Source organism: Galendromus occidentalis, unplaced genomic scaffold, assembly GCF_000255335.2.
Source record: "Galendromus occidentalis unplaced genomic scaffold, Mocc_1.1 scf7180000076381, whole genome shotgun sequence".
Lineage (NCBI taxonomy): Eukaryota > Metazoa > Arthropoda > Arachnida > Mesostigmata > Phytoseiidae > Galendromus > Galendromus occidentalis.
In genome coordinates, this window is record NW_003804370.1 from 973,076 (window position 1) to 998,029 (window position 24,954).

A 24,954-nucleotide genomic window follows, 5' to 3' on the forward strand; every position below is an offset into this window, starting at 1 on the left:
GAGAATTTTTTAGGAGTTGGATCGGGCATATGCGTGGGCTGCTGAGGAGCGGCTTACCTTCACAAGATCATCAACTTTGAGAACTCAACTCGATCCGACGTGAGGTTTCAGATTCTCAATCCCAGAGCACAAGGTTGCGAGCAGTCTCGTGTTTGTATGTCGCCTCCAGCGATGGCAGCCGCGACCCCACTCCGGAGAGAGAAACTCAGGGAAAAAAAGGAGACATTTATTCTGAGCTGCCAAGTCTCGACACTTCGTACCTCCAACTCGTCTCGGAGCCTCTTATCAGATGGGGGAAACGTGCTCGTGAAGCGTCTGCTAGAACATTAGGTCAAATGATCAGTCGCGCCGAGAATCACCTAAGGATTTCCCAAAAAGCCCGAGTTCTAGCAGTTATGGTTCTAGGACACATACGTGCGGAAGGCGGATGATGGTCAGGTTACACCGTTATCCGCCCGAGGTTACGCCGCGGCGTACTGAATCATGCCGCGAATCCCTCCCGGATTTCCTATTTCCTGAAACTCGCTTCGCTCTGCGTTCCACTCGTCCCCGGAACTTGTTTGAGTCTTCTGTGATTTGTGTTGAACCCCGCGTTGTCGCCAATGATGGTTCCTTCTCGCTCTTGCCAGTATGTTCAAAACTCGAGAATCACCCGGGAAATCCGATGACACGTTTCGAGCACCTTCAGTCAGTCTCTCTCAGCATTCCCCCTCACGCTGTCAGGCTCCTTGAGCCATGCCCAATCATGATTCTCTCATTTTTCCCTCGGGACGGTATCACCCACCGCCTCGTCTCCATCCACGAAGGTACTTACCTGGCGATAAGTACTCACAGCGGTTCGAGGGCGTCAGGAGAACGAATCTCTTGTTCTGAAGCAAGGACTGGGACTCTCGTAAGCGGAGCGGAACTCAAGCTTCGGTTCTATGAGGCTTCAGAGCCGACTCCTGATCCGCTCCGAGCTCTGTGAAACGAAGTTGCTTTTTTCAAGCACTTTCAGGCGATTGGAGTCCACTCTCCCTCGGAAAAATTGGCTCCCATGGGGGCTCGATTCGTAATACACCAAATCGCTCAGATATTTCATGAATTATTCAATGGAATCGGCCTAACCTCGCCAGGGCAATGGAATCGTAGTCTAGCCTGTTTTCGCTCCGGGTTCGTGGGGCTCTGAGCTCAAATCGTCAGAGGATTCTAGTTCGAGTAAATCGTCGTTATTTGCTCTATGTCTCGTGTATCGCATTCGTTCAAGGGATCAGAATACCCTTAATTTGCGAACAGATCGATATTCTCCATTTTGCTCGGTGTGGTGTCAAGAGACACACACACTGAGGTGTTGCCCCGAGGAGACCTAGCTCGTGGCGGGTCTCACACCTTCTCGATGCGCGGCGAAGTCAGTGAATCAATCGTTCTTATAATTTTCAGATGAATTGATTCACGAGCCGGCCGTCTCGGCTCGTGGAGGGGAGTGGGGAGAGTGAGAAAAAATCGCCCGTCATCATATTGCAGCCCTGGGCTCGGATCATGGAGGAGCATACGTTCATCGTGGATCCGTCCACCCGGCGTCGCTGCGGATGCGACCCGAGCTCAGTGTGTGACTACTTCACATGCGGGCTTCTCACTTGCTACGCTCGACAACGGATGCGGAGAAGGAGCGACGCACTGTACCAACGGTGAGTGATGTAGATCCGGCCCTACGGATCGAGCTTACGAGAGCGACTTTCCTCGCTCTCTCAAACGGGGTCCTCCGACAACATCATCGGGACGCTGTATCCCGATAATGTAGTGAGCTCTTCCATCGATGGACCATCAGGGAATCTGATCTGGGCTCGAATCAGCAGTTTTATTAAATTAAAATATTCCCCCGACTTCTCCGATCCTGATATTGGCGCGCCACGGGTTCATTCTGGAGTCCGGGGAGGTTGAGGGGACTTGAGCTCGACTAAGTGGAGCCTGGATTCAGGAATTTTGCGGTTCTCACGCGTTCCGGAAGGGACGAGGGACGCGGAGACCCTCCTGGGAGGTTCCGGCAGCCCCTCGCATGCTCCTTGGATCCGATCGCAACCACGATAATTAGCCGCGAGTCAGGAGCGGGCCCAACGCTTGTGAGAGTAGCTGATCACCGAGTCACGAGGCTACAGCGTTGGATCCTGATATCAGAATTAGATTATCTCGTCGAGATCCGGAGAAGTCGAGTCCCGTCTCCGAAAGCATCGAGATCGTCCCGGATTTGAATTCGAAGACGCGGAGGCTCTGGGAGTTACAGCAGCAAACAAACAGCGGAACCGGGAGCGTGACCCTCAGAGAAGCGTCTCCACTCGAAATCTCAAGAGATTCCAACCCGCAGACTGCGGGCCAGGAAGTTTACTCTTCGACTGAGTGAGAGTATTTGCTTTGAAACCGAGTATCATTCACCTCAGCTCTTTGACTGAACTGTTGCGCGACCTTGCCAGTTCCTCCCGTCGTTCAGCTCAATTGCGATTCCGGAGAGCGACCTCGCCCGGCTACGGAGTAATTGATCCTGCGATACGGATACGTAGTAGACACGGTTTGATCGACGCGGTGTCTGAATTTCGGTCACCGCCTGGCCGGGTCGTCTGAGGAGGCCACTTGACATTGGCCGGGTGTTGATGGCCGCAATGAGGCGTTTGCGGACGTTCTGAAACGAGCCATTGTTTTTCCCGCTCTCGACGGAATGGATCCTTCTTGCTTCTGATGATCCCTTCCGGTGAACGGGTAAGGTCAATCTTCTCGAATGGAGTCTTCTTGACTCGAATGGATCCACTCGATGATATGATAACTCTTCCCGCAAGTCGATCTGGGCATAGACGTTCAGATCGGGACATTTTCCCTCTCGGACTGCCGTCGTTTCCTCTCGCGAAGGTCCCACCGCAGAGACGGAACTTCACCCCGTGTGATTCCCGGATACGGGGCGCGGGACGTTTACGTCGCACGTCGTCGTTGATTCCTCGATCGCGAAAACCTTGTGTCGCGTTCCGCGTGTTCCGCTGCGGAGAAAATTGTTCCCTTCCTCGGAGAGTTCTGGACAGAGAGCTTAGGGAGAAAGTTTGAATTGCTCTGAGTGATTTCGTAATGGCCACCACCATTCAAAATCCCCACGACGCCACTAGACATAACTTTCCCGGAAGTATCTTAATGAGCTCGGCGCTATTGTCGGGGGAAGCTTCCAACATGTTCTCTCAGCAAGAGGGAGTGAGAGTCGCTTGTTCTGTCGGCATCTTCTTGGATTCATTTTCCCAGTTTTTCGCCCTTGAGTCCATTGCCTGATGATTGGAGCTACGCTGCGAGCTTCCACCGGAGTGTGGAACTCGTTCCTCCCGCGGAAATAAAGTGATTTATTCTCGAAAGTTATTCCCTCGCCAATTTTTCCCTAAATACTTCGACGGAGTTCATACGCCTATTCGTGGCAGAAGTGATTCTTTTGCACAGACTTACGCGCGGAACCCTCCTTCGCGCTTCTACCACCGGAGCAGATATTGTGAGAAGGAACGCTCTCCTATTGCAGATATTTCCTACACTTGAACAAACGGAGTACCTCGGCGCTCACCGCGATGATGGCGGTGATCTGCTTGCTCGTTCTAGCCATCGAGCTCGCGGTCTACCAACGTTTTTCCATCTTGTTCATAGTCATTCTCAGCTGCCTGAGTGCCATCTACCTTGTCATTTGCTTTCTCAGCCTACAGGTAAGTCAGCTCATGACTTTCGCCACGTCCGCCATTTCTGCTGACCCGTGTTTGTGTGAATACCTAAACATGCACGTATGCTTGCTTGCTTGCATCTATGTACGTATGTATGCTCCTTGTTCCGCGGCTTTCGGCTCCGGCGAGTATGTGAGCGGGGCTTTATGCGGTGCTCCGCGCTGATAACGAAACAGCAACACCTCGACGGTCGGTCAGTCTGTCTATCTGTCGGCTCACCCCTTCCGGCCCTTCCCCCACTCACCTGCGAGCCACTCGAGCGCAAAGCGGACATGTGGCTGCTCGCCGACGTGATTGTCTCCTCGGCGTATCCGTGGGTGTGTCGAATTTTTTATGGGCGTGATTATTGTTTACCTTCGGAAAAAAACGACCCCGTGTTCTTTATTTAAACGAGAAGCAAAACTCCATGTTGCAAAACTCCCGCTAACAAGCCGGTGCGGGGAGCATCTGCCAACTTCGTACGTACTAAAACAGTCACCGACGGTAGCAGCGACGACTAACGGTTGAACGCTGACTACGAGCCACCTGCTCTGCAGGTCGCTCACGGGTTTGCCCCGATCCCTCCACACAATCCCCCGAGAAGTGTCTCAGCCTCTCCCAGAATTAACCTCCCTCCACGAATAGCTCGGCTGGAGACGCTTCCCTCCCCTTCCCCGTTCCACAGGTCTCCCCTCTGGCCGCCGGCTCGATTTCTGTTCCCGAATCGACAACAACCCGATTCCCACGCTTCGCTCCCCTGCCGTCCTCCCCCGTCTGTAAGAGCGTTCCTTTCCGGCCTGATCGCCTCTGAACAACATTTCAACTCTCGGCCTTGATGACTCGCAACTGAACGTGCTCGATGCAATTCTCGTTGTCTCCGATCGCCTCGTTGGAGACCTTTTCTCGCGAAAATCAGATTTATACGAGCGTTCCGTTGGTCGGCCGCTGCCGTTGTTTGTGCGGAGGCTCAGAGTGCACTCTCTGCCGAAATAAACAAACAGCTGTTCGCTGGACCTCGTATCGTGAACCAGTTCCGAATTTTTCGAAACCAAATAAGATTGTCGAGAAAACCTCATTTGGAGAATCTCCTTAAGCTCCCCTACCCCTCGAGGCCGCCCGAGCAGGACCTTCATCGTCTGGTTTTGGCGCCCCCGACGCTGAGCGAGCGACCTCTCCAGCTCAGCAGTCCGAGCGCCAGCTCATGCTGTTTCAAGGAGACCTAGCGGCAACAGTAGTCTTTGTTTAATCATTCACCACCGGCTGATGCTGATTGGAGCAGCGTCTACAATCCGTTTTCCGAAGTGGTCGGAGGCGTGCTCGACCGATCCGGAGCCTTCACCACTAACTCGATCGTTTCCTCATTAACCTGATTGTCTCGCGTGCTTCACGCTCAACCTACTTCACCACTCGAGCGACTTCAAGTGATACCTGCGAGACCGTGTTCCGGACCGCGCATTTACCTATACATTCCGCGTCCGAGATATCTTTCCGCTCGATTAAACCAGAGTCTCTATTAGAATAGACGTACATATAAATCAACGAATCGAGGGGGACTCATGTCCCAGTCCGGAACTCCTCGCAAGGTTCAAGTCCCTCATCGGAGCACGATCATCCGATACGCCAGATTAGGTCCCATTGTCGTCGACGCCGACGGCGAGCGCGGGAAAGAAGCTTGAACCGCACCAGGGCTCGGGAATCTTTCCGCTTCGATAAAAACGGCTGTCACATTCGCCGCATGAGCCGGGTTTGCGTTCGAGCGGATGCACTCGCCACCCTTGAAGAGAGTTTCCCCGCTAGAGAGTTTTCCAGGACAACGAGCCTATTCGGACCCATTCGGAGCGTAATTCGATGCCTTTGGATTTATTGCAGTCATTTTTCCGACAAACGCAGCTCGTGATCAGCAACTACGTGATTCTGGTCAGTTTCATAGGCCTGGCCGCTGTACTTGCTGCGGATTTGGGGTCTTCGTCGCCGTTATTGTCGTCGGCGTCATCATCCTCGGCGTCGACGTCGTCGTCACCATTGCCAACTTCATCATCATCAGCAGCGACGTCGTCACCCTCATCGCCTTTTTCATCCTCATCATCAACATCACAAACCTTAGGAGATGGATCAGAGAGACGCACTAATCAAAGGTCAGGTCACATCTGGGAGTTTTACTCCCAGCACTGGGCCGGGCTTAGGTTCTCCCTTTTTTTGATCTTCCCACATCAGGATCGTGGGTGATCTCGGAGCTAGTCTTCATAGTTTTACGGCTTGTCTCAACTATCTCACGTTTCTGTTGCAGATTGTACTCTGGGCTGTGGCTTTGTATGCTTCTTATTTACAAAGCGTACACTCTCGTGCCAGTACGATTGTTAACCTGTTCATTGACTGGAGCAGCTATACTCTTGTCTTACATCGGCTGTGAATACCTCACGTTCGAGAGAGCCACAACCTCCGACAAGGCGAAGGTAGACCTGTGGGAGCAGAATCGCCACCGTACCGCGCTGTGTGTCGTAAGCATGACCGCGTTGGCAAGCTCACCGGTTTCTCTCATTTATTCACAAAGGTCCTTTCGTCCATGTGCCGCGCTCTGCCCATATGTTAGAGTCGCGCTCTCTAGAAACTCCTCGACCATGAGTTCCACAGGAAATCCCCGGCAGACTCGTGCTGATGCTTATGTCGTTTGCGGCATTTTGTTTGTGGCGCGTTTCTCGGGAATTCTCCGATCCCCATCGAGGAGTGAGCTCTTCGCTAAAGCTGTAGAAACAGAAATGAAGTCCTCCGAAGGAAGATTGAGTCGAGACATCGACACTCGGAATTCATGGCAAACTTTCATGAATACGAGGAAGACTTGAAATTCTGTTCCATAGAACTTCGAGCTGGTCAGCTGGTCTAATCGTCTATTAGAAGTTCCTCGCTGAACTTCGACGAAAGCCCGTTGTGGTTCTGGCACATGCATATAAATGATTTTTGCTCGGTTTAGCTTGGAAACTTCTCCGCCACCAACAATTTCGGCCGAGGAATTAGGGTTTCAGCCGCATCTGGTTGCGATTGTTTTCGAGTTTTCTTTTCTTCTGCTTCGCTGGCTCTACTTCAGTGTCGCTGCTATCCTTTAATTTGCGATCGCTTGTTCGGTCATACGTTCCTCCCGTCTTTCTGTTCATCGGTCGGAATCTGTTGCTGCTCGCGAAGTCTCCACTTTGTTCCAAGCGAGGCGTCGCATGCTCACCGATAGCTTCTGTTGCTGCTATTGTCGTTGACGCCGCCACGGTTTCCGCGATCATCGATTTTATATCCGCTCTGCCTAATATCCTCCGAGACTCCAATGTCTAATGGTGGCTGTTTCCGATAATTATTCGGCGCAGATGATTTTCGATATGCTGATGCTACTGGGAGCCAACGGAATCGCAGCTTTCTCTCACTACCCGTCGAAGAAGTCGCAACGGCAAGCTTTCATCGAAACCCGAGGCTGCATAAAAGCCAGATTGAATATTCAGCGCGAGAACCAGAAACAGGTTTGTGTCCGCTTTCCCATCTCTTTTCCATCCGTTTTCGAGAGTGTTGTTCCCGGAGATTACCTTGACGCCGCGTTAGCCTCCGGATCCGGCTCAGACGGGGCTTTGCTGCGACAGAAGCTCTTTCGTACCCAGAGATGTCCCGAAAGTGGTTGTACCTTGCATCTTGGAAAATCAGAATCGAATCTTCAAACCTCGGGCGGCGACCTGTTTCCTTCTATGGCGAATTGATCCGACGCTTATTCTGCCGCTCTCTACACCCAGTGAATGGCGGCAACTGTATCTCGTGTCCCAAGCGGATCTATAACACTCGAACATGAGAGGGAGAGAGGAAAAGAAGCAATTTCGAGTAAATCTTCTCCTCACTGCATCCTTACACTGCATCCTGCCAAAACAAGAGTGCGCCATCAACCCGAAGGCCGATTCCTGCAAGTAGATTTCGGCTGCGCAGCAAAGCAACCGGATCGGAGAGGGGTTCTGCTAGGAGAGGAATGTGACTTCGTCTCTGAAACCGTAGCGTGCTCTGATCGTTTCTTCCCCTTTCAGGAACAACTACTTTTATCGGTGTTGCCCCGACATGTCGCGCTCGAGATGAAGGCCGACTTTGTCAATAAGCCACAGGACACAATGTTCCACAAAATCTACATTCAAAGACACAACAATGTCAGGTGCGCATGCTCCTGGGGATATATCCCTTTTCTGCTATTCGGATACAAAAACCCCCGATCGAATCAGACTCTCATCTATTTGTTGCTCCGATGCCCCGAGACCAGCAGGAAGTGGGAGCCTGGCTGTAAAAACTCGAACGGCAAGGATGGCGTCGTAGAAAATGATAAGAAAAGAGGATAGATGCGAGGAGTCAAGCGGCGAGTGAAAGAAGGAGGTTTTGGTCGGAGTGGGCAAACTGAAAATCGCATTGCGTTGTGTTTCCAGCATTCTCTTCGCGGATATCTGCGGCTTCACTTCTTTGTCATCTCAGTGCACCGCGGAGGAAGTTGTCAAAATGCTGAATGAGCTTTTCGCCCGATTCGACAGACTCGCGGCTGAAAACCACTGTTTGAGGATCAAGATCCTAGGTGAGATTTCAATTCTGGGGCCACGGGAATCAAGATTCGCACGAATCCCGCGGAGAGCTGCGTAAGAATTCCCCCCACGGAAGCAAAAGCATCGACTACAGTCCTCGTCGTTCTGTTGCTGGATACTATCGCTCGGCTTGTTCCCATACGAATTGTCCACTTGGTATCTGACGGGAGCTCGACCCGTTCACCTATTCACAAGCAATAGAACAGTCGGAACGCAGAGCTGAGAAAGCTCATGAAGGTCATGAAACTCACAACCACTCTCAATAAACTTTGCGAGACCGTAAAGTATAAAAAGCATGTTGCAGCAACGAGCAAGAGGAAGAAGACGTCATTCTCGTTGACAAGTCTGTGATAGTATCAGTACGGGCGATGCTCTCCAACGATCTCTGCTCACGCACTACATTCGGCGATGCGAGAGCGACGACTTATGAATCGATAAACCGGATCAAAAGGTTCAAACCCTTTTCTTTATTCCGACCCGCAGGCGACTGTTACTATTGCGTATGCGGACTTCCAGACCCTAGACCTGATCACGCGCACTGCTGCGTCGAGATGGGACTCGATATGATTGAAGCGATAGGGTAAGTAGATTAGCGCTTCGTCTGACTTATTCTGAGGGACAGCTCGCTGAAATTGCCCGAACTCAATCCATTCACGTTCGTTGCCAAACCTTTCAGGCTTGTTCGGGATGTGACAGGAGTTGATGTGAACATGCGGGTAGGGATTCATACGGGCAGAGTTCATTGCGGAGTGCTGGGCCTTAGGAAGTGGCAGTTTGACGTGTGGTCGAACGATGTCACTCTAGCTAACTACATGGAAGCAGGCGGCATACCAGGGTAAGCTAATAGAGCAATATCCATCTATTCGGTAACATCGAGGCAGTGGGGTCTGGTTGTAACAAGCGTCCTGGTTTCCGAACTCTCTTTCGCGTGTCGGGTCCGGCGCCGGCATAAACCGACGCTTAAGGCTCTCTTCTGCTTCGGCACGAGGGGAACCATACAGAAGAGAATGAGCGCACTGCGGTGTAGTCTCAATTTCCTGCGAGTGCATTACCTTTAGTTTGGCGGCTAGCGCGGCAATGAATTCGGTAAGTGGAGAGCCTCTTGTGTTTGTGAAGCTGAACGGGTTCTTACCGTTTTTTTTTACTACCCTCTTGCACAGTACGCCAGTGTTTGCGGGTGAACGCCACGGAGTGCCTCCTCGTTAGGGTTTCCCTCCGTGCCGCGATCGGCTGTGGAGTTCTCCTCGTTCCACGCGAATTCTGCGTGCTAGCAATAATAATCCTCTGTGAGAAACGTCGCGTTCTCACAACACGATTCGCATTGCTCCGGGCCTTCTAAGCTCTAAATGCGATATTCGCTCCCGAGGGAACGTTCCTAAAAACGTACAGTGCCCCAAATCGAGCCGCGTTCGGACAGTTGGTGGATTTTTGCACCGCGAGTCCTGCGGGTACGCGCGCGTGTAGGCATCCGGAGCCAAAGTCGTGAGGTGACGGCAGACCAGCTGCGGTCCAGGGGGACACAGTCGTTTTTTTTTCTTCCACTGGCTCTATAATTAAACGGGCCCGCAGTGGATTGAACTGTCGTTGAGTAGATCCAATTGCCAGGGTGTTCGAGTCGGCCCTGACCGGCAGAGCGAGCAAGGGGGTTGGCTTGGTGTGGGCGTTGGAAAGACCGAGCTGCGGGTGCGCGCTTCTGATTCGAAAGTGACAGCTTCATTAACATACGTTGCTGACATTTTCATCCTGCGCGCGGGAACTCATCTGGCCACTTGTTGAAGGCTCTCCGGTTCAAGCGAGACCCCACGGCTTGACAGCGATAACTCGCCGTGCATAGACGTCCTCGTGGCCCGAACCGTCCTGTTTACTCTCGCGCCGAAAGTCTGATCTGCCGCCAGGTTCGTTAGTTTGAGCCTCGAATCGAAGATCGACATGGTCGTGCAGGGTAGACCTCTCATTTTGATCTCAATGCAGCCCCTTACCGCGCTCAATTCTACCCTACTCAGCACCCTCGGTACCCTACGCCTATCAGGCGGTTCCAGTCGGCTGGCCGGCGGCTTAGTAGTAGAGTGTTGTGAAGCCGTGTCCTGAGGGCTTGAGCCCGACTTAATTACTTGACAATGGCTCTGCCATTGTCTATTTATAGGGAGGAACAGGAGCCAGTGACGACGACAACCATGGCAAATGAGGAATCGACGTGTCTTCTTACTGAAGGATTTCGCCGATCTTTAATCCCGGCTACGTGTTTCTGCCGAGTTTTGTAGCACATGGCAAATAAACGCTCACGGATTCCTTCACTACGCAGGCGAGTGCATATCACTAAGGAGACTCTGGATTGTCTCGGTGATGACTACGAAGTGGAGGACGGCGACGGCGGTTCAAGACACAATTATCTCCGGGACAACAACATCCAAACGTTCCTGATTGTGGCGAACGATGCCAAACGACTCGCCCAAACCAGTGACTCTCATCAGAGCGGACTCCATTCTGTGTCGAAGGAGATCCGGATGATGGGTAAGTGTTCCCGGCATGGAGCAGCCGCAGCGGCAGGAGAGCCTCTTGGCGGCATCAGCCGAACGCTGTCCCGAGTCGAATTCAAGTCTCGTCTGCAGACGTTCTCATTCCCAAAAGCTTCAACGACGCACGATCGAAATCATTCAGCAATATCATTTGAACCCGAGCGGAAAAACAAAGAAAAAAGGCGGAATCTCTCCCGAAATTCGAATAGCTCCGCTTCATTTCGGCTCGCCTCCGAACACAGTGGAATCGAATTTTTGTTGCGGGAAAATTATCTATGATGGAGCATGTCTTCGAGTCAATGCAGGATTTAGACTAATGGACTCGCCTGATCGGATCGAATTATTGGCTGCAGCCAGGGAAGCCGCAAAATTTCGCATTGTGGAATGTCGAAACAAACAGCTGAGAATAGACCCTCGAATCACGTGGATTCCCGCGCGTAATCTCAATTCAATTGAATTGAAACTGTAATCATCCGAGCTATTCGAGGGGAATCCTCGCCGTGGATGGCGGAGGAGATCCCAGGGGGAAGCAGAGATGGTATTCAGCGTCGTCCTTCCCGACACGCGAGTGACTCAAAGGGTCCCATGACGTCATCAGTATCGACTGGTTTCGTGATCTTTGTGAATTCTCTCGAAGGACGACGGACTATTGACGAGAACAAGGCTTCTGCTCCGGTCCCGAAAATCCTCACCGTAGAATAAGCGTACCGTAGAGCACCCGATTTCGAATGCGCCCGGTTTTGAGAACTCCACGTTGTTCCCTCTAGGTATGGCGAATCAACATAGAGGAGACAAATTCCACAATCGATCGTGGAAGAAAAGCGGCTTCGAAATGAAGAAGAACTCACACGATGAGGTGAACGACTACTTGAGTCGAGCCATCGAGGCGCATAGCATCGAACAACTGCGCACCGTACACTGCAACAAGGTGAACAAACCATGGATCTTGCGGAGCATTGAGGGAGCCTTCCTGCTTCTTCTCGATCGAGAGAAGCTTAACGAACTTTGATTGTGTTACACTCTGCAGGTCACTCTGGAATTCCTCGACAGAACCCTAGAGAAGCGCTTCCTGAAACAGGTCGAGCCCATGCTAGCCGTTTACCTGATGTCGGCGCAGATCTGTCTCGTGGTTAATTTCGTTGCACAAGCCCTGCTCTTCGATATGTGAGTTGTGCACGCGACGACTGACGGAGAAAACGAATTCGGAATGAGAAATCATGCCCGTCGGTCCCAGAGCTCTTTGTCCCTCCCGAAGGCGGAATCGCTCGTCCGCTGCTCCCTCAAGATCCCTCTTCCGCGCCATTAACTCGATTCTTCTTCTCGGACTCAAAACAAACCCTGCATTATTGAAAACGGCCGTCTCGCTCTCGCGGATGGCTCCCAATCTTTCGCTTTCCCCAGAATCTCATGAATTTCGCACTTATTTTGTTATTCAATTCGAACGTTCTTCAACAGCCCGACATGGAAATCGGCCACAGTCTTTACTTGCATTGCCTTGTTGATGGTCATGATCACAGCCGCATCGTTACAGTTGATGGTGAGAGAAAACTCACTTTCATGGATGATTCTCTCTCATTTGGCAGCTTCCCTCGCGGAAGTGGTGTCTAGGTAGTTCATGGAATATGATCGGAGTTGCGAGGCGAGCCACGACGCATCGAATGAGAGCTTTCTCCTCTCCGCAGAAGACTCAATCGCCGAGCAACACCGTGGGGCAACCGAGTCAGTTCCTCAATAAACTACTGAAAGCGACGCGGAGAAACGGACAAATCGTTTGCGCCACCGCGTTTGTCATACTCTATATTTGTAACATCACGATGGTGGTGAGTGAGAGCTCGATGTGGCTCACCTTCGCTCAAAGGATGGGTATACGACAGAAGATCGACAGAAGAATGGGCATTAGGGTCAATATGTTATCGACTGCGCTGTACGATTCCAGGCGAGCCCCCAGATCAATCAAGAATTCGTATACTGCCCCTTGGAAGTGATAATGGCCGACAACAGCTCGCTTCTGTCGGAAACCACGGGGAGCGTGTCCTTAGAAGAATTCCAAGAGCAGGATTCCGAGCTCTGCGTTCCAATCTTCAGCATCAACATCCCGGAGGTAGGTTTCACTGCTGAACTCCCACGACGCGACGGGGAAACGGTCAGTCGTCGGGGTCGTCGCTGTGAGCTAGAACCTCCTCGGTTCATGTCGACGAGCCGGATCGTAACCCGATGCGAAACGAGAACCCAGGTCGCCTGTTCTGCTCGGATTCATTTTCTGTGCGGCAATCAAATTAAGAGATCACGTTTCGCGGAGAGCGGGCGCCGGACATAAGCGTGGGCGGACCGCAAAACCGACCAAGAAATTCGTTCTGTCCGCATCGCGATTCGGCTCGTTACTCGGCAGATGTACGCGGATCGCAGGACACTCGACTCGCGAAATGATAAACTCTCTGGAGAAACTCGAGATTCGTACAAAGAAAAAAAAAAGAGCCCGGCTGCAAGCGTCCGCTGTTAATCCGAGCGAGTTTCTTTTCTTCCCGCCGACATTCAGCGTCCCGGCGTCGTGGTGCTGTCGTCGTCCGAGCCGAGGCAAATCCTCGTCTGTAGTTTCGTGCACGCGGAAAAATCTCATTCTAAGTCGGACGGTCACGGCTCGGCTTACAGGGTTATGGTTGTCCTTGTCGCGTGTCTGACCTCATATTTCCTCTCGGCGGCCCGTCTCTCGCTATTGGGGCTGCCCGGCCTTGCCGCCTTTTGTCGCCCTGCATCCAGCCTGCGGTGGTCGTTGTCGGCGTCGACATCTTCGTGTACGATTCGCAGTTACGCCTCCGTAATTGCCGACTGAAATGACGAGCGAGTCGGGCCGTTGCCGTCGTGCGTTGCTTTCAACTGTCGTATCGTTATTCCCTCAGCGAGAGTTGTAAGCCAATAGCGGTTGTCGTCACCGACGCTCAGAGACACCTTCGGGAGAGAATGCGGCTATCCGTGGGCACCACGTAAAAAGAACTCATGCTACAGGGACAGTTGTTCCGTCAGGGGGAAAAACTGCTTGCCATCAGACAAGCAAGTTTCCGCAGCAACGGGATGCATGTTCGATTTTCCGCTCCCCGCCGCCGCCGCCAAAACCACCTCCGGTTCCGCCAACGACATCCGAAGAGCGACACTCCGAACTCAAGTGCGAATGGAGAACGGGGATGCCCGGGGGTCGGGACAGGGAGGTACGGGCGGCTCGGGTTGCGAGCACCGCCGCGGCAGCACCAGCTGTTCGACTATTCTCGAGCCTCCTCTAGATGCAAATCGGAACTTTTTCCTGAGCTACTGAGTCTTAAGATGAACAGCAGAAACAGGCTGAGAGCCGTGTCTCTTTATTCTCCGATTTGTTTTTCCCTCCTCCCACATCGCCCGAGACGGCTGCGGTCGTTCCCTGCCCCAGACCCTTCTGGGAGCACTTAAGTCGTAATTGTCCAACCCAGAGTGATGACGGGACGTCCCCAATGAGTTGGATTCGATTCAGGGAGCTTTTCCAGATTTTCCCTCAGACACGCTCTGGCATGCGATGCATACACCTTCTCCAGACTGAACGGGTAGGGAATTCTGTGGAAACAAGCATCAGGCTGTCTTTGTCCTGCTCTTCGGCGTCGCGGAGCTTAAGTTAAGCCCTACCTGGCCGACACATCTCGTAGACTTAATGGTCCGAAAAGTTCAAACTCGGCGCTCTCCTTTTGACCCTCACGAACACCTGCCGAAATCTTGCCAAGGACTCGTTCTTGCGAATTCGACCTCTCTCCAAAAGCGGAACTCCTAGCGTGACGCACATAGGTGACTGTTGCCATCTCTGTCAGCGACGACTTCGACCAACGTGACCCGGAACACCCCAAATAACACCCCCGAAGCGCGAATAACACCCCGAATACTCGGAGTTTCGCGCTCTCGCCAATGACGCCGATGAGACTCTGTCCGCGCTGCTTTGACCCTCTGTAGTTTGGCAGATGGTCATTTTTCCTAATTACTCCTTAAAACGGCCCCCTATCGGAAATAACCGATCGGATTCCTGGATTCCGCCGGCACGAGATGGGAATTTCGAGAATATATTCGATTTTTTTTTATTTCCCTTCCAGAGACAGCTCCTCTGTGTACTCCTGCTGATGTTGGCCTGTGCGTCCACATTGGTGTTTTCGACGGTGCAAAAAAGTATTTTTTTCATTTCGATTGTGGCCATGTTCGTCGGCCTGTCGTTCTCGTTATGGGAGCCCCAGGTAAGGAAAAAATTTCCCTGGAGCGTAGAGACGTCAGAGACGGGCGTGGGAGGACTCCAGGGAGCGTGACAAGTTGAATCATTCGCTCCCCGGACAATCCGAAACACTGTTCCTTGTTCACAGTATTGGCTCCTCAGTTCGAACGACTACGCGCCTATCTTAGCCAAATTTTGTGTCGTCCTCATCCTTCTCGTCTACGGTATTGTGCTCGTTGTGCACGGATTCCAGAACGAGGCCTCTTCTCGGTAGGTGGATTGATTACCCTCTCTTCTCTGCTCTGCTCGAGCGCCGTTCCCTCCCCGAAAGTCTCTCGGTAGCTCACCGTCACATTCTTCCTCTCACATTTTACGCTTTGCTCTAGCACTGAATCCAAATCGTCAACCGACGACTCGTGCCGCCCATGAGAATGTGAAAAGTTTGAATATGTATCCGCTGCGGGGACCGGCTACGCAGTTTCAACCATTGACGCCAAGGCTCGCTCAGAAGTTTTTGTACTACCGTTCCAGCCTAGATTTCCTATGGAAACTCCAAGCGATCCAGGAAAAAAACGAAATGGCCGATCTCCAAGCCTACAACCGAAAGTTGCTGTCCAACATCCTGCCCGTTCACATAGCGGAATACTTTCTGTCCAGCGAACACTCGAATGAGGCGAGTACCCGCATGTAGGTACACTTCCAGTTGGCATCGCGAGTCGGCCATAAAAAAACCTCCGAGTCAGTCGGCGAGTCGAATAGGTAGCCCGACTTGCCTGATGGGAGACTGGCGAAGAACGAAAGTCATCATGGCACAATCCTCGCCGATAAAGTGGCGGATCCTGAGTAATAAGACGTCGGCAAACTCTCTGACGAGACGCGTCCCGTAATTGAGACGTGTCATTGAAAGCAAACATGTCAAAAGCCCGGCATCGCTGAGAACGCGTACACTTTCCAAACAGGGTACTAATTATGAAGCTGGCGTACGTTGCACGCGAGAATGATTAAGGTTCTCGTAGGAAGATTCCGAGGAGAAGGCACGAGAGCGAAGAATTCGTGCCCTTTTTTACTCGCCACACTGCGCCTTCGGAAACAACCTTCTTCCCGCCACTGCTGGAAGTAGGCGTAGGCGTCGACTCCTCGCTCAATGGCTCCGCAGACTGCGGTGACCTTGAACGTATCAGCGACAGACGCGGGCGTGATCGAGACCTCCTTGGAGATGCCAGTCCTTCGAGTTCGCGAAATTGTAGCCATTCATTCTCGAATTTTGGTTTGGCAGTCTTTGCCTCTGAGAGGCCTCGAGCTTATTCATAGGCGTGTTGTTGCCTGTCCCTGTATCATGACAAAGCGCTCCCACTTGCTGTCCACCTTGACTGATCAGCTCTTCATTTCGTAAGTCGCTCGGGAACAGGTTGTGCCAAGCAGAGGCGACTCCGATGATGTTTATGTAAATGCATGTTACGTGTTCCTCACGCTGGCGAACTCGCACTGTCCGCCAAGCGACGTACAGATGGTCGAGGACAGCGGAGCGACGTCTGCTCACACATTCGTAGCGAGTATTCAATAGACCTAGGGTCGTCGGGCAGGCTCGAGCGGCTGTGGTCCCGCCCGGAAAACGTCGCCCGGTCGAAGAGGTTTCTCCCTTTTCTCCTAAGCAGTACATCGGTCAGGTCTTCGTCAGTTTCTCATCAGCCCATGTTGCCGAAGACACAAGATCAACGGGTGAAAGAATGGAAAAGCTCGGATTCCGGGAACGAAGAAGTAGGACAAAGAAACAATGTCGAGAACGGGTCATTTTCTGCTCTCGATGCTGATTTCCGTCTTTTTCTTCACATTTGACGGCGCAATACATCCGTCCAGGCTGTCTGACGGAGCGAAATCTAATTGAGCTACTTGTACACAATTTGAGAGGGTTTTTTGGGGGTTGTAGAACAGAAAAAAGGAGGGGACGTGAAGAACAGTCGGGCCTACTGCATTCGTTTCATTTATCCTTGCTTTTTTCGATCGGGTCGTCTTGTTTTCATCCCAGAGCCTCTCTGGACAACAGGAATGACCTTCCCAACAATGGGGTCAGCGTTCTCCTATTTGAGGAAGTCTCCCTGTGAGCGAGGCTTTTGTATCGACCTCATAAATGGGCCACAGAGTTCTATATATAAGATATACATCCGAAATCGTATCGGGTCTTCAGAACATTCATTTTAGGCAGAGATGAAACGGATTGAGTGTCGGGACCATCGAATGACTCATGAACTCGTTTCTATCTCTACAGGATCTCTATCATGAACAACTGGATAACGTCGCGATTATGTTCGCCTCCATTCCAAACTTCAGCGAGTTTTACGTGGAGCTCGAAGGTAACAACGAAGGAGTCGAGTGTCTCAGGCTGCTCAATGAAATCATCGCCGACTTCGACGAGGTAGGTTCAGAACTTTGAGAGATCTTGCGCTTCCATCGAATAGTCGCAGCAGTCGGTGGGTCTCTACCTGGCGGAATGCCTCGCACTCGAGCCGCTCGAACAAGGCTCGCGCTCAAGCAGCCACTCGATAGAATCCTAAGCCCCGATTCAATCATTCGATTCCGTCTCGCTCCGAACACCCCGCTGAGAGAACAAGTCCTCGCGACCACAATCAGGAGAGACAAACGCCCGGACGGATTCCAGAATGTCGAATATGCTAACTAAGTATCTTCTCTGAGTTGAGCGGGCTAACCGGGGTTTGGCCGTCCGCTGCGATGACCGATCCGGCGGACAAACGGTCGAGCTGCCGACCGTCTGTCCCATGAAGTGGAAATTCGTGGCGTTCCCCGTTGAATATTTATTTAAGCTCGGATAAGGCCGGTTCAAAGTGTTGTCTCTCTCGCCGCGGCGATATCGGTTCGTTCCGTGTGGAATCGATCAAATAGATTAATTTTAATTCATTACGTCTGATTTCCCCAATTCATTACGAACATCGTTCGACGGAAATCGGCATGCCCAAGCAGGGATCCCGAGCATCTGGAGTCGAAACATCCATCGGTCTCTCGAGATGAGCAGCAATGGTCCTGGGGAACCTCGCTTGAACAGTCCACGATTCGGGGAATTTGATTTGTGGTAGCGGACCCCATTTTTGATGACTCTCTCCATTCTCTCGCTCCAGCTGTTATCCGAAGAAAGATTCTCAGGCATTGAGAAAATTAAAACGACTGGTTATACGTACATGGCAGCTGCTGGTCTGTTGCCGTCAAAAAAAGCTCTGAAGGATCGAGCTCCAGAAGAGTTCGTCGTCGCCCTTGCCGAATACGCGCTCGCCCTGCGGAAACAACTCCAGTATGTCAACGAACATTCGTTCAACAACTTCAAAATTCGGTGAGTGAATCAATACGATCCGAAGCGACCGACGGAGTCGTGGAGCCGTCCCCCAACGGTCCTCTAAGGGCGTTCCCGGCGGAAAGCGTGGAAATTCCAGGAGGAACAATAGATCTGTTCCAGACAAGCAAGCTCGACCTGAGTTTCCATTATCTTGCGCGAATTTCGCTGATAGCCGTAGGATCCGGGGTGCGGAATTCCAGGATGTCGACAGCGCCTGTGGAAACTCATGACCCGGACTCCGGAAACGCTCACAATTCCCGCGATTTTCCTCTTCCCAGAGCCTCGGAACCTCCTTTATGCAAACAAACGAATATATCCGCTCAGTGAAGGTTCTGGGGCGTTCGACAGCTCCGCCGGAAACTCCTATGACATTTCCCGCTCGTTCCAGAATCGGCATTAACGTGGGACCTGTTGTGGCCGGCGTCATCGGAGCGAAAAAACCTCATTACGACATCTGGGGTAACGCCGTGAACGTGGCATCTCGCATGGATTCCACCGGCGAGCCGGACAAGATTCAGGTACGGATTTATGCATAATACGCTGCAGCGGGCTCTCTCCAACTGCTTTTCCCCGTTCCGCTCGCAAATCGAATTGCTCGAACGCTTTTCCCGCCGCGGCGCAAGTCGCATTCGACGTGGAATCGGGGAACGCTGGGTTTTCACACCGAAGCCTCTCACTTTATCGAGAACTCGTCTTAGTGGGCGGGCGAGCGGAATTCCCGCCGTACACTCGACTTCGCGTCGTATATTTTCTCGCCCTGAGACCACCGTGTCCGGGCTGCGTTCACCGTTCCAATGAGGACTACTCGTCGTACTCCACGGGGAAAGCGAGCGAAACATCGTGCTGCCACAACCAAACATCGCGAGTGTCGTATTGCAGGTAACTCAGGATGTCTTCCGGCAGCTGGAACCTCTGGGCTATCCGCTCGAATGCAGAGGACCGATCAAAGTGAAGGGCAAAGGCGAAATGGTGACCTATTTCCTGCTCGGAGGGAAGAACGACAGCGCGAGAAGGAAAAGACAGTACAATCACTCGAAGAAATCCACCAATTCTTACGAACTCCCGAAAAGTCAGCCGTGAACCTTGAGCCAGTGAGCGAGCTTTCAGCGTTAGAGAAACGACCACAGCTCGATGTCGTCGAATTGCATTCGCTCCCGTTACCTATCAGGAGGGAGGGACGCGACGGTTACGACGACAGCAACAGCTGCGAATTTGTCGTCCCGAACCCAGCGACCGCAGCCTCGGGCCGAACGAGCACTTGGTCGGCGTCATCATCCACGAAGATCCACGAGTCCAATCGAGATGGAGCAGCACCGTGATGAGCGCGTGCGAAGCACTTTCTGTGTGCAGTCTCATTAGCATGTAATCTATACATCTACATAACATAGATAGGAGTTTTTTCTACGGGCAGACACATTGGAGGCACTTTCCGTTCGTTGTGAACATGCACTGCGACGTTTGTCTCACAATGCGAGAGATGTCTAGACGCCTCGCGGAGGAATCGGTGTATTATCGAAACCGCCCTCCGTTGCATTCCCGCGTTCCCTTCAGACAGCTCTGAGATCGGTAATGTCTTCGAACTCCGGTCGGCAGCTCGAGTTTCCCACACTGGAGGGGGAACCCCTCCCGATAAATATTCGGAATTTTCGAAAAACGAAACTTCCCCCATCGGGGGCTAGTTCCTAGCTAGAGGGCAGGGACGTCGTTCACGTGGTTCTATTGGGTCTATCGCCGGTCACCTCGCGGTGATGAGTTTCCGGACTTTCTCCAGCCAAAAAGAAATTTCCTCCGGTAACAACGTCTATTAGCTATAGGACCCGACTCTCGGAGGATACGATGTTCTGCGCAACGCAGATCGCATCTGAGTGAGTATGTTATATTATCCCCTCTGGCCAAGTCAAGGAGCAGCTATTCCCAAACAGATCGATAGAGCCAGTGGGGAGTTGACGAGGATGAAGGGATTGTAGAGACAATTCATAAGATGTATGTTGATGGAATTCATGAGATCAGTATGAGAGTTTATGGAAACGAAATGGTTGTATTGTTGATCGAATGGAAGGAGTAAGTTCGAGTAACCTCGAAAACTTACGAGGTCTAGTAGGGAGTTGAGCGAACTTCCCCCGGGGCACACGGCCAAAACATCCACGTTGAGAGACAACAACCAAAATGTGATGCCAATTACATGTGAACTAGCTTTACCTGACGAAGAGATGACGAAGCGGCCACGGATGCTAATCACCTCCGACATTCGAGCATCTCGTGTTCATGCGCGACTCTCGCCCCAGCCGATGAATTATTTAGAAGATATGTCGTTCTCGAAACGAGCGTAGCCCATGTTCCGAAATATGGAGCCTCAATGTGTTAATGCGACTGGTCGACCTTTCGGAGGAATTCGACATCATCGATTCGACTTCTGGAAGTATTATTATCAGCACCCTCGACCGCTATGGTGCATGTCGACTCGATATTTCGTTGAGTCGACGTTCTATTAATTCTCCTGCGGATTAGTTATCCACCCCAACTTCTCCTCAAAAATCGCATTACTGCAATCGGCATCTCGAGGGATATATTTACGCATGATATTCACGTATTTCCTACATCTTTTAAACGACCTTCGTGGGTGTAGCCTCACGAAGCCTTTTCGTTTTTTGGATGGATTCTCGGGCGCGAGAACGATGATGAAAACTGCCCCTACCTATGTTCCGAGAACTTGCGACAGCTTAAAATGTTTTGATCGACGGTTGGAATGGTTTAAAACTGGGATCATGACGCTTGAGATAAAGGAATTATTAGACACTCTCACTTGGGGTCCGTTGCTTCGGTCCACCTTTGGGGCGGTCGAACTCCGGCTATATAGATGCCGTGCGTCGCATTCGTCAGAGAATCGCGGAATGTGAATGTAATTATTGTGTAAAACGAGCTTCCCACGGCAGATGTGTGATCGTAAGAAATACCGTCGTCGACCAAGAGCCCGGAATCTGAATGTGTGAATTTTTTCGAATGGGAAACCGGCCGGGCCACGTGCAAGTCGACTTTGGAAGGCACTTGCGAACCCTCATAACCTCTATCAGAAGATGCTGCGATTGTTAGCTAGTCAACAACAAGGACCGACAACAAGGTTTGCCGATGTCTGCGAGCCGTCATGGCGTGATGAATAAATGTTTCGAGAAGAGAGCACCTAGAGACTCGTTGTCAGAACATTCCACATTCTCACCAAATTTGAGACTCTCGGCGTCCAAGAGTTCCTGCCTGAAATATCGGATCATTCTGTTTCGCTCTCGACCGCGGCTCCTCAAACCAGGATTCCTCCCAGTTAGACCTTTTGTTTTGTGGGTTCGACCTTCAGCCGAAAAGTGGGTCGTCTAAATAGTTTCTGAAGAACCTCTGGGCCTAATAGGCCTCGATGGAAGCCATTACGGAAAGCCTAGGCTCTCCTTCGGTGTCGTCCTTTGCTTTCCGTCCTCGTCGTTCGACTTTGCGACCGAGTAAACGTAATAGCAGAGAGGTCCTGTCTTTTGTTGATATTTGCTTTGAGTCTCAAAGGATCTATTACGGTGGTCGACAACGGTGGTCGAACGTTGATCTCGGTGACTTCTACGCAGTGGCCGCTGGCACTTCATACACAGAGACCGAGGGGCCCATCGAACCTAGCTTCTGCTCAGTTCCGACTAAGAATATTACTGCTCCTACAGGAACAAAACCTCGTTTCCCATTGTACCTACCTTGTTGTTGGACGTCTCTTCTGTATCATCCGATGCCCCGACTTTCAAGCAAAATAATTGAGCGCACAAGACGCGCTAGACACCAGGAAGAATACGAGACGCATCAGTCGCGGTTCAAGTCCGCTCCAAATGAAAGCTCCGCGAAGTTCCACAGAAATATCCCGAACAAGAGCGAGATAGAGGGGCTGTCGAAGGCCGACTCGGGAGACACTTCGTTCGAGATGAGGTCAGCAGCAAAAGTCTGCACTGATAAGCGACTGCGCCGCCGTCAGTCGAGTGGATCGGGCTCTGGAAGAAGGCACGTTTTCCGCGGATATCTGCTCGGATCCGGTTTGTAAACTGGCTATCCACTCGCCGCACACTTACACGAAACCGTCCGCTCGGGCTGATGAGTGCACTTGGCGATTCCTCGGCAGCAACAACGCCTTTGGCTCCGTGCATTCCGCATCCAGATACAAGACCGGACCGCAAACCTAATTACTGCCGAGTGTTCCCCGATTTTCTTTGGCGGAAAGTGAATGCATGTTAGGCCGACCATCGCTCGAGTGCACCGGTCTCATCTCCGCCAGTCTCTCTGACTCTGATCGATATTAAGAGAGTATTAGAGAGCATTTGCTCGCTCGCATAGGGTATAGGATCTCTGCCCACATTCCGTCTTGATGGCTGAAGCAAAGATACGAGAAGCTCCACCTCGGAGGGGGCTCTCACAGATGCGGCGAATGTGATCATGGACTGACAAGACTCAATTTTGCAACGAAATGGAAGTAATGAAGTCTCCGCTCAGATCAGCCTCAGAGAACCGCTCCCGACGCAAGCAGATCTCGGAGCGAGTGATTCTAAGAGGCTTTCCGTCACTCCGACTCTCCCGGAAATCACAGACTGCGCCAGACAGCTGTTTCCGACGCTGCATTCGGATTTTCCCTCCTCTCGATCCTTTAAAGAAAAAAATCGCATCAAGTAGAATTCTTTCCGTTCGACGAAATGACCTCTTCTTCCCCGACTGACACATCGAGGACAATCTGCGGGCCCTACTGAATCAGAGCTTTTCTCACAGAGGAGACGAAATCCATCCCGTACACGCCGACATCCAGAGGGTGGGCCGATGCCCATTTCTCCGAGTTTTTCGACGGCTCCATATGTCAGAAATGTACGGGAGCTTTCCCCCTCGTCCCGTACCGACCCATAAATTGCAGGAATTGATCACGATCATATGGCCCTCGGGGAATTCTAGGGATCATTTTTCTTTCTGGGCGAAACTGATCCTGGGATGCTAAGCTGTTCTTCCGAGGCGGCTGGAATTGTAGAAGATGAATTCTGCCGCATGCTCAAACAGTTTGCGAGTCTTTGATACGACCGAGGAACGGGACTCCTCTGAATAGTGGAGAAATCAAGGGAAGAGCTCTATCAGGCGCGTTCCCTGGCTTTGGAGAGAGATCTGAAGATCATCTCAGCTTCTTGAAGAAGTTTTTCCAAACTCACAGGAAGGGGACTGCAGGAATTGATGTTCCCCGGTCGACTCTGAGCATAGATAAAGCTCTTTCTCATCGCTCCTTGAGAAGCCCGGAATCATGATAGCTCGCCCGCACGCTCGTCTCGCCATTCCACGTTACGAGGATCAACGACAAGTCTCGTAGCCAGGGGGAGAAGTAAGGGGTAGCTCATCGACCGCCGATTGCTCGGGCTGCGAACTGTGGGCGAGATTCCTCTGCTCTATCACTCTCTTTTAGCGGAAAGTTGGTTTCCGCTCAAGATGGAGATTCCATCGGGGATTAGATTCCTGAGCAGGAAGGTATGAATTTTTGGAGCATACATACAAACATGGGCATGACAGTGTACAAATATCTTCCGAATCGCGCACTGTCTCGGGCAATAGCCTTCCCAGGGGGTCCAGGGGTCGGCATCGAATCGCATTTTTCCGACATTCAGGACGTCTTAGCCTACAGACGGCTGGGGAGGGGGTGGTGGTGGGCTCTGCCTCAGGCGTTTCTCCCGAGGAGCAGCACTCCCGAGGTTCAAACTCCCTCAGATCGCTGATGGAGTCGACATGAGAAGGTGTCGATCAAGTGAAAACGGTGGAACAATAATCATGAGAGAGAAATGCGCAGAGATGTTGATACTTCTAGTGGGCGCATATCATGATCCGACTCCCCGGTCAGAACAAGGGGCGGCGAAACTCGAATGCTGCCTCTGGCTGCGATCGGACGACGCGACGGTTACATCACAGCTCCTGAAAATGGCCGGGGTAGAGGGCGACGAAGGATCAAACGCTGCTCCGAAGGGCGCGAAGGCTCCCCAGGCTTGTGCTTTCTGCCTTCCGAGGTGATATTTTTCCCTCAACTCTCCGCCTCCGCATCACATTCCCCGTACCTGGAATCCCCTCGAAAGTTTTTGGGCGAATCCCGTGGGATGAATTCCAGACAAAAGGTACTCACAATCAGATAATGAAACATGAAGACTGATTTGAGACGGATTTCTATCGAGGGTACGAGATCACATTGACTGAATTCTGATTCGTGGTAGACGTTCGGGCTTCCCGTGCGCTCATTGCACGCTGAATGAGTCGGCTACGAGCTAGAGATCGAGCCGAAACGGCTATCGCAGCTCCCCGGCGGACAGCATACATGCCATGAGTACAGGGATGGCTTGTCTGGCCCGCTCGTACGTCGAAATAACGAGCTGACTCGTAGAATACCGTACGGAGCAGCACCCTATCGAAGAGTGTTCCGAATCCGAAAAAAGCCCGCCCGCCCTCGACCGAGAGCTAAGCGCAACCTAATGAAGACTGTGACGGACACAGCTGCCGTCGTATCATTTCTATCCAAAATTAGAGACGGAGCTCAGGGTAGAAGTTGCGTAAGTGTCTCTCAGAGGCGCCCCTGCTC

The 24,954-nt window shown here is 51.9% G+C and overlaps 1 protein-coding gene across 1 annotated transcript; it reads left to right on the forward strand.

Annotated features, from left to right (window-relative positions):
- The first annotated feature begins 1,656 nt into the window (after positions 1-1,656).
- Positions 1,657-24,008, forward strand: LOC100906975 (adenylate cyclase type 5). Its single transcript, XM_029113179.1, has 23 exons — positions 1,657-1,667; positions 3,521-3,698; positions 5,562-5,680; positions 5,980-6,145; positions 7,043-7,192; positions 7,739-7,860; positions 8,126-8,268; positions 8,759-8,855; positions 8,952-9,110; positions 10,578-10,786; positions 11,559-11,719; positions 11,819-11,955; positions 12,247-12,328; positions 12,474-12,611; positions 12,728-12,892; positions 14,895-15,032; positions 15,156-15,277; positions 15,539-15,680; positions 17,274-17,420; positions 18,139-18,347; positions 18,739-18,868; positions 19,230-19,355; positions 23,964-24,008. The coding sequence occupies exons 2-23, from the start codon at positions 3,567-3,569 to the stop codon at positions 24,006-24,008; spliced, it is 3,039 nt and encodes a 1,012-aa protein (XP_028969012.1). The 5' UTR covers positions 1,657-1,667; positions 3,521-3,566.
- The last annotated feature ends 946 nt before the right edge of the window (positions 24,009-24,954 follow it).